This window comes from Quercus robur, chromosome 9 (genome assembly GCF_932294415.1).
Source record: "Quercus robur chromosome 9, dhQueRobu3.1, whole genome shotgun sequence".
In the NCBI taxonomy this organism is placed as follows: domain Eukaryota; kingdom Viridiplantae; phylum Streptophyta; class Magnoliopsida; order Fagales; family Fagaceae; genus Quercus; species Quercus robur.
In genome coordinates this window covers 35,968,212-35,978,347 of record NC_065542.1, presented here as the reverse complement: position 1 = coordinate 35,978,347, position 10,136 = coordinate 35,968,212, and the positions used below count along the sequence as shown (strand labels likewise).

Below are 10,136 nucleotides of genomic sequence, written 5' to 3'. Positions count from 1 at the left end.
TCTAAATTAGCCCGAATCATGGAAATCTCCATCTCCTTGTGGTAGTCATCCACACTCCTATAGCCTTGAGTAAGACTTTGTAATTTCTAATACAAGCCCCTATAGTAGTGACTAAGGACAAACCGCCTCCTCATGCTAGCCTTCATTTCCTCCCACGTCTCAATAGGCCTCTCATGGTTTCTTCTTCTGTTCATCACAAGTTGATCCCACCATATAACAGCATAGTCAATAAACTCAATGACAGTGAGTTTTACCTTTTTCTCCTCAGAGTAGTTGTGTCACTTAAAGATCAACTCCACCTTCTTCTCCCATTCCAAGTATGCTTCAAGATCGTTTTTCCCTTGGAACAATGGTATCTTCATTTTGATGTTTCCTAGGTTTTTGCCAGTCCCATCTTGCCATCTCGGATCTCGTTGGAAACCTCTACCATGTCTTTCTCCCCTTGGCACAAACCTGCCCTCATTGTTCAATAAAGCTTGATCCTCTTCATTTTCGAACTCATCCTCGTGGTCGTCATCAAAGTCATCCACACACACACACCTTTCTTGCCTTCTAGCATTAGGGACTCTTTAGGGACGCTCCTCATGCAAAGTAGCAATAACAACATCTTGCCTATCCATCCGATCTCGAATCTCATTAAGCACCACGTTCATGCATTCAAATTGTTGTTGCATAGCCTACAACATTGAGGACGACTCCTCCCCTCCTTCTCTATTTGATGCTTCGCCCCTAGAAGACATACTTTTGAAACTGTAGAGAAATGTTAGAAATAATTCTTCACAACACTCCCTCACATGTTTTCACTCAAATTATGTCACTTACACTCCTGTTTCACTCTTAAATTGCCTTTTTCCCGATATTAGTCTCACACTTTCTTGCCTTTTTCCACTCGTAGCTTCCCCTTTATAGTTCTTCATAAAACAAATAAACTTGATCAAGAAATTCAACTTGTAATATTAAACCAATACCGACGGTAAGAAAATATTACAAAAACAATGAATCAAAGGAAGAGGACAAAAGAAACAATATTTCGGTTTGAGAGAACTGAAACTACAAACAATTTTTTCATTTCTGATGTCTATATTTTTTTTTCCACCTTTTTTTTTTTTTTTTTTTGGACCTTGGTGCACGATTTTAACTTGGTGCACTTCACAAAATAGGAACAAAGAATAAAGAACACCAAAGGAACATGATAGGATGATAACAGGAAACAAAAGATAAAGGGATAGAAAAACTGATTTTAGAACTTGTGCTTTGATACCAAATGATGCGAACTTCAATCGACACGCTTTGAAGCCCAACAAATAATATTGGAATTTGCCCAAGAAAGCTAAAACTCAGATTTTGATAGAAACCCTAACCCAGCGTTTATAAATGAAACGCGAACCGAAGGTATAAGTAACAGACCTTGACCCAATGATTATAACTGAATCACGAACCAAAGGTATAAAATTTGAACGCCACAAGGAAGAATCCCTGATAAGTTCACAGTTCTAGAAGACCCAAGAGAAGAAGCAAAACCTCACATTTTTCTAATTTTTATTCAATAATTCCTCAATTACAATGAGTGCATGCTATTTATAAGACATGAATGAAAATAGGAAAATATAAAAAACGTGCTAAATAATAGAAGCCTTAAATTTAGGTGGATTTGGTCTAAAATTAGCAACTCCAGAATAGGAAAAATAGCTATTAATTGGTATGAAGCTAGAAAGTCAATCAGCCATTAATCCACATCATAAATCACGCCCAATTAAGCCAGATCAACCCTATCTTCTTAGATTAAATTTATTACGCCTTCATTTTCTTTTGGGCCAAGCTTGGAATGTCCTGTGTTAGAATCAGCCCAAATCTCTTGAATCAGCCCATTAAGTGCTTCTTTGATCTTCTTGGATCTTGCTCTAGTAATAGGCCTAACTGGAACATACAATAGATCCTTTAATGCTTGTTGATTCTCATCAAGTGCACAACCATCTTTGGTTGTGCACTGTAGCGGGAAAGCCAAAAGATTTGACTTTCCCCCTACTATTGCAACATGTTTTTATTTTTATTTTTGATGGTACTAAAAATAGCAATATGGCTTTTTAGCACCACCAATACTAATACTCCCAAGATTGTAATGTTGAATGGGTAAGGAACTATGCTTTTGCTATGACATTAATTTATCGAATGCATGTAATACATGGATGCAAGTGTTTAAGAGGATTGTATGAGCTTGAATTCCTCTCCATAAGTGTTTGGGTTCGAGTCTCACCAATAGGCTATTAGGGATATTACCCAAAGTAATAATGGAGGAACAAGGTTAACACAAAAGACAAACAGAAAATAGATAACTTGGAGGCACAATATCGTTTTCCTTAGACAATATTTGCCCCCACACTATTGTTGCAAAAGGTTATCGTAAATTTGTCCCCAGGATACAACCAAGATGTTAGGTTCTACAAATAGCAATTCTGGAGAATGACCACGAGATTAATAAGCCTTTATTTATACCCATAGGGTTATATTTCATCAAAAAGCACGTGTAGAGAATTAAAATGTTTCATAAAATCATTCACAAGGCTTGAAACCTCTTCAAACTCTCTGAACAGTCACCTGAAAATTCTGCAGAAAATCCTATTTTACGACTTTCGATCGGTCGAAAGTTCCTTTCGATCGATTGAGTGCTCTTTTCGATTGATCGAACAAGAATTGAATAGCGATCGATTCATCCAAAGGCTCCAGGATTATTTTCTTACCATTTCCATCGATCGAGCCAAAGTTTCAACCAATTAAAAATACTGAATTTCTAATTTTCACTTAGAAAATTCCAAAACTTGAATTTTCACATTATCAACTTTATGAAACAATATTCTTTAAACTCAAACATCATTATTACAACCTATCTATGTATATACCTATATATACAACATAGGTGGGGTGGGCCTTGTAAGAGACATCATCCTCTCATCTAGGAAAAAAAAATGTAAAACCAGAATAAAACACAAATCTTACATGAAAATCCTCTATGTTTGGAGAAAAAGAAAACCATGGACAAAACTTTGTTCTAGTTTTGGGTTTTACTTGTGAGGGGTAAGACCCCCATTGGACAGAGTTTTCCTTTAAATTAATTTGGAGTAAAATTTCTCCAATAGACTACATGACAACTTAAAAAGTATTTACATGTATTTTTAGTCACATGACCTATTTAATAGTCATATAACTTGTTTAAATGATGGGCAAAATTTGGTTACAAACTTGGTTGTAGCTAATGGCTATAACTCCACTCAATATCTTTATAAATAGTTACATATTTTGAAAATAAAACCGTTAAAATAAATGCTCTTTATGCTCTTAACATGTATGTCAAATTTATATTAGTTGCTGTCTGATCCATAAACTTATTTTTTATGCATTATTTTTTAGACTACAAAAATTTGAAATTTAAAAAATTTGATTGATAACATAGTCATCGATTTTTGATCTTCTAAAAATTTTGCAATCATAGAAGATATAAGAAGAATGACAAAAGTTTGGCTACAAACTTGGTTGTAACCGGTGACTACAACTCCCACTAAAAAATTAACATGGTTACATATTTTGAAAATTTAACCGTTGGATTACTTATTCTTTATATTCTTAACAAGTATGTCAAATTTCATTTCAATTGAATGTTATTTACTATTTGATCCATGAGCTTATTTTTTTTACATAATTTTAGACTACAAAAATTTGAAATTTAAACATTAAACTTATGACATAGTTATTAATCTTTGATTTTTTTTTTTTTTTTTGAAATTTTGCAAGTATGAAGGATATAGGAAGAAAATTTAATCAAATGGTAGATTTGTCAAAATTCATGTCCAATAAAAAGATATTAAATAGAATTGTAGCCATTGGTTATAACTAAGTTTGTAACCAGATTTTATCATAAAATGAAAATGTAATTGAATGGTAGATTTCTCAAAATTCACATCTAAACAAAAGATATTAAGTAGAGCTGTAATCATTGGCTACAAACCTATGACTAAGTTTGTAACTAAACTTTTTCCTTAAATGATTTAATAAATCGTGTAATTAAAAAAAAATGTATAAATTGTTTTGCAATGAGTTGAAGAACTCTGTCCAAAATGTTTTTTTCTAGTCTTGAGCAATTGGGTCTTTTGACAAGTTTTAAAGTCCAAAAGTCCAAACTAACGTTTGCCGAGCTTGTTGCAATGGGCTGTAAAACAATTAGCCCAGAACAATAGTCTATCAGGGCCAACTTCTAATAGCGCATTTTAATTTCACAACGTTCAGAATTTTTGAACTAGTACGCCGCCAACTGCTTAGCACCCGGCATGAAATTGCTGAAAGTGCCGAAAAGTTACGTATTGAGCTCTCAGCGTACTATGCCTTTGTCTATGTCTATGTGATCCATACTTGTTTAACATCCTGATGCCAATACAAAGTCCAACTCTCTCATGGGGAATCTTGGATTTGAACCGTATTGTAATAGCTTTGCGCCATTATGGGAGAGTTCAAGCTCTCAATCATGGCAGAACGCTACAATCTAATTTGATCAAACTCGGGGTTTCGAAAAACGTGTTCCTTGCCAACAATTTGATTGCCATGTATGTGGAATGTAGTCGCCTGAAAGATGCACATAAGATGTTTGATGAGATGCTTGAAAGAAATGTGGTTTCATGGACCACCATGGTCTCTGCATATACTAATAGTGGAAGACCCCAAGAAGCTCTCACATTATATACTCAGTTTTTAGAGTTTGGATCAGAGGTACCCAATGGGTTCATGTACTCTGCGGCTCTTAGAGCATGTGGTCTTGCGGGTGATCTTGAATTGGGCAAATTAATTCATAAAAGAATTTCTGGGGGTGGGTTTATGTTTGACAGAGTTTTAATGAATACCCTTTTGGACATGTATGTCAAATGTGGAACTTTGAGTGATGCAAGGAATGTTTTTGATGAGATTTTGTGCAAGAATGCAACTACATGGAACACGATCATTTCAGGGTACTGCAAAGAAGGTTTAATGGAAGAGGCAGTGCATTTGTTTCATCAAATGCCAGAACCAAATGGCATATCCTGGAACAGCATTATTGCTGGTTTTGCAGATTGTGGAAGTGTGCGTGCATTGGAATTTGTGGATATGATGCACCGAGAAGGCCTTAAGCTTGATGAATTCACATTCCCATGTGCTCTTAAATCCTGTGCTTGTCATGGTTTCTTAGTTATTGGGAAACAGATTCACTGTTATGTTGTTAAGTCTGGTTATGAGTATAACTGTTATACTGTATCAGCGCTGGTTGATATGTACTCAAATTGCAATGTATTAAATGAAGCAATAAAGGTATTTGATCTATTCTCTAGCTTTGATGAGTCTGTTTGTGATGGTTTGTCACTTTGGAATTCTATGCTTTCTGGCTATGTTGTCAATGAACACTATGGACTGGCTCTCAATCTGGTTGCACAAATCCATCGGTCAGGTTTACATTTTGATTCCTACACTTTCAGTAGTGCTTTGAAGGCCTGCATCCACTTACTTAATTTGAGACTTGGGCATCAAGTGCATGGTTTGGTTGTCACCAGTGGGTATGGGTCAGGCAACGTTGTTGGAAGCATTCTTATTGATCTGTATGCAAAACATGGGGATATTAAGGATGTGTTTGGATTATTTCATAGGCTAGAGAAGAAAGATATCATGGCTTGGTCTGGTTTGATCACAGCGTGTGCTATAATGGGGTTAAGCTCATTGGTCTTTTCCCTGTTTAAAGATTTTGTTGATTTGAATCTTGAAGTAGATCAGTTTGTTATTTCAAATGTTCTGAAGGTTTGTTCAAGTTTAGCATCTATTCAAAGTGGTAAGCAGGCTCATGCTTTCTGTGTTAAAAGAGGATTTGACACAGAGGAGGTAACAGTTACGGCTCTCATTGACATGTATTCAAAATGTGGTGAAATTAAGGATGGGTTAGCTTTGTTTGATTGTTTGCCAAAAAAGGATGCTGTGTGCTGGACTGGGATCATTGTGGGGTGTGGGAATAATGGAAGAGCAACAGAAGCAATTAAATTTTTCAATGAGATGGTAGAATTGGGTTTGAAGCCAAATGAAATTACCTTTACAGGTATTCTTTCTGCCTGTAGACATGCTGGTTTGGTTGAAGAGGCAAGGATCATATTTAAGTCCATGAAAACTGAACATGGAGTGGAACCTCAATTGGAGCACTATTGTTGCATGGTTGATCTACTTGGCCAAGCTGGATGCTTCAAAGAGGCTGAACAATTGATTGCTGACATGCCATTTAAACCCAACAAAACCATATGGTGCTCATTGCTTGGGGCCTGTGGAACTCACAACAACATGGAACTGGTTAATATTATTGCTGAACGCCTTCTTGCATCCTCACCAGAAGACCCTTCAGTATATGTGACACTTGCAAATGTTTATGCCACATCGGGAATGTGGGATAGTTTAAGCAAGTTGAGGGAAGCTGTCATGGAAATGGGTATGAAAGAAGCCGGAAAAAGCTGGATTGAGACCTCAGGCTAAGAAATCCTGATTCACTGCATGCATTGCATGGTGTAACTGGTTTGTCTAACACTTGAACAAAGTGTTTCCACCTTGGGGATTTGTGTGGAACAGTATTAATCTGTGTTCTGAAGTTAAGGCCGCTATTGTGTGAAACAACTGAATCACATTAATGAAATACAGAAACATTACAATGTATGTGATTTTTGGAAGGATCTTGGAAAGAAGATAACACTCAGCAACAGGATTCTCAGAGATTTTGCATTTCAGTGAATGGGTATATGTTGAATCACTTTCCTTTTCATATTTTAAATCCACAACTAAATTGTTATATTTTCTGTATTTTGGATCCCAGCCACTTTTCCCAACAATAGAAGCAGGGAATAACAAACAAGAAAGTGAAATTATATTATTACTCTGTTATTCTTGATTTTGCCAATTCTTATTCATTTGATGTTCCTGTTTTGGTGCAGGTGTTTGGTATGGTTGGCTATGCTACTTGGTCATGGTTGCTGTTAAATTATGTAGGTACACAGACACTTCTCTCTACCCTCAATGTATAGCTGGGTTGTACCTAGTTAATGCTATCTCGTTTCAACAACCAAATGAAACGTCATCATGTCACGTAAAATTCCCAGGAAAAGTTATGCTTTCTGCTTGCTGATGCAATTTTCATAGCTCTCTCAACACAAAATAAGCTTTAGATTTTCTTCTTAGTACCTTTAAATATGCTGGAGGAGCGCTAGCATGTCTAATGCTTTTCTAGGGGTTAGTGGAAGTTCAAACTCAGAATAATGTACTTGCAATTGGCAAACTATATTAATATTGCCATGTTTCTGGTTGTGTATTAAATGTCAGTATGTTTTATTCATGGGGGAAGCCGCAAGCCACTAAGGGTACGTTTGGTACATTAAATGAGAATTACGATAGGAATTATAATCTTTATTACTAAGAATAAAATGTGTTGTAATGTAATAACTAAACTTATTCATAAGATTGGTTGTGAGTTATAAAATTAGAATAAAAATTAAAATTTATTTTAAGAAATATCTTACTAATACAATTAAATCTCCTTAAAATTGTTTTTTTTTTTTTTTTAAATTTAAGAGAGATATGTGTTATTTTTATGATTTTTTATTTTTATAATTGTTAGATGTATATGGAAAGTTTTTTTTATTTGGAAATATATTAAGTTTTGAAATTATTGCACTTACTAAATAATAGCTAATACACCCCTTTTAAAAAGGAATAGTTATTCCTTATTTTGAAGAATAGCTATTCATAAGGAATGATTATTCCTTATAATAAAAACATGACCAAACTAAAGAATAGCTAAACCATATAAATAACTATTACATTACCATGCCTATTACAGCCTACCAAACATGTCCTAAATCTTTATGTTACAAATGAACCCTAAGTTATGCATTACAAAGAAGTTTTTCATCTCCTGTCCTTTAATCAGGTCATATATATTAACCTGGAATGAACAATTTAATGCCTTGCTTGCAATTGTCTCCACATTAGCGTAACATGAGCGGACAATGCTAGCAGGGCAAACAAGGTTGGAATGAGTTATCAGATGACTGACTTGACACAGGCGAAAAAAAAAAAAAAAAGACTTAATAGTTGATATGGTAAACCTTAACCTCCTTGCTGTTGTGAAAGGAGGTGCAGTGGAGCATATTTCTGGTAGAATGTTTGCTATCCTAAATGTAAACTGTGTCCAAACATATAGACTGGATCAGCCAAGGCTCAAATTTTAACTATTGTCATCCTCTCAATACTGTCTTGTTAATGCTATATCACTTCTTCTTAATAATGTCTTGTCATCTTCTTACGATGCCATAGAGTAGAAGTTGATAAATTTGAATGGACAAAACTTAGGTAAAATTTCTTAGGTATTGTACCTTACGTTCTCCAATTAAATTCAACAATGAGTTTGCATTGATCAATGCAACAACAAGAGTATTATCTTCCCCAAGGATAATTGAATTCAACCATATAATTTGTTGGCCAATGCAACCACATAGTTGAAATTCAATTGGGGAACCTAAGGCATAACACCTAAAGAATTTTTCCTAAGTTTTGGCCCAATTTGAATACCTTCAATGCAGCAGTAATCTCGTTTTCCAGAGTTGAGTTTCATGATTTCAGTATCTTTGCTTTGGTCAGGGATTTGCGACTGTGAAAATTGGAAGGCTGTGGGGAAAGAATAACTAAAGAGAAGATAAATTTGAGGGATTGATGGCCTAGGAAAAGGAAGTTAGAGGTAGAATCAGTGGAGAAAATATGGTTGATTCTCCACTGGTGCATTTACTTGGCTGATTCCCATGATCTGTTCACACATCCAGCATAGTTTGAGACTACATTATGAAGGTTAGATTTGATTCCCAAGCATTTATCATTGTATTAATGTTTCTAGACATTCTGCTTGATCATATTCATCTGGTAGTCCAGTATCAGCAAGTTGTCCATTCCAATGTTCCTACGAAAAAACTTGTTAATACTTGCTGACTATTATTGAGGGAAAGAAGGAAAAGCAAGCTTCAATTTGGTGATGGGAAAAGAACAAGCTGTAAGATAGAGAAAACTACAATTCAATTTTATGAAAATTCTCCTAGTAGTCTAGTACAATGTGGATCACTGGTATTGTCTAGTAAATCTCTAAAGTTTTATGTAAATTAGATATTTTTGAATTACGAAGTCAAGCCACTGGTAAGTCCTCGAGTTGACTCCCACACTGATTGGATGTTACGAATTAATGTTAGTTGGGGTTCAGAAAAAGCAGCAGTCTTTAGAGTCCTCGAGCAAACTTACCAAATCCAATCTCTATCTACTTTAAATTTGTGTTTTTTGGGACTACCCTCCCGTGTGCCACTATCTGTAAGCACTGGAGCAACCTTGCCTGGCGAAATTATCCATAGCTTGGGCTATTGGTGGCCACAACCATGAGACTTTCAATTGGGCTATTGGTTCCTTCTCCAAGGTTAAACCCTTACAGGCTTACTATTGGAAATAAGAGCAAGACCCTTCTCCAAAGTTGCACGTACACTCGAACTAACCCATTGCTTTTTTTTTCTTTTTTTTTTAATGGAAGAAACTAACCCATTGCTAATTTAGTTATGATTCAATCTATAAATTAATATTTTATGTATAATTTTAAAATAAATAAAAAAAATTGAAATTTAAACATTTATAGAATAGACAATTGTTAAGTATAAGGAAATAATGTAATTTAAAAAACATATATAATAAGAAATTAAGTATATTGTAACATTAACAAATGTTTCATTATGTATAATTTGAACTCAACCTTTTAATGAATGTAAGAAAGAGGAAAATTGCAACCGGATTGATGATAGTTTTTACGATCTCTTTCTTTTCTTTTCTTTTTTTATGACATATGAGAACTTCACTCAAATTAGTTACACTGTGTAACAATCTTCACTGTTAAATAAACTCCTACGAACAACTAACTCTACCTACTAGAATTGGTTACCGGGTAATCCAAGGCCAAAGGCTTTTTAGCTCTAATAGGTCTGGTGGGCCTTTTTATATTCTGGGCTGGACTACTCTTGCCATACTATGGCCTAATGATTTTGGGGTAGGAAAGTCGAGCCTAACTTAAT

The 10,136-nt window shown here is 35.0% G+C and overlaps 1 protein-coding gene across 3 annotated transcripts; it reads left to right on the top strand.

Annotated features, from left to right (window-relative positions):
• Positions 1-4,217: 4,217 nt before the first annotated feature.
• On the top strand, positions 4,218-9,243 carry LOC126698284 (pentatricopeptide repeat-containing protein At4g08210). 3 transcript variants are annotated; one of them, XM_050395407.1, is made up of 3 exons: positions 4,218-6,781; positions 6,978-7,028; positions 8,680-9,243. In XM_050395407.1, the coding sequence occupies exon 1, from the start codon at positions 4,417-4,419 to the stop codon at positions 6,523-6,525; it is 2,109 nt and encodes a 702-aa protein (XP_050251364.1). In that variant the 5' UTR covers positions 4,218-4,416; the 3' UTR covers positions 6,526-6,781; positions 6,978-7,028; positions 8,680-9,243. The 3 variants fall into 3 exon arrangements, with proteins under 3 accessions (XP_050251364.1, XP_050251363.1, XP_050251362.1); XM_050395406.1 differs by having other exon boundaries at positions 6,978-7,032; XM_050395405.1 differs by lacking the exon at positions 8,680-9,243 and having other exon boundaries at positions 6,978-7,375.
• The last annotated feature ends 893 nt before the right edge of the window (positions 9,244-10,136 follow it).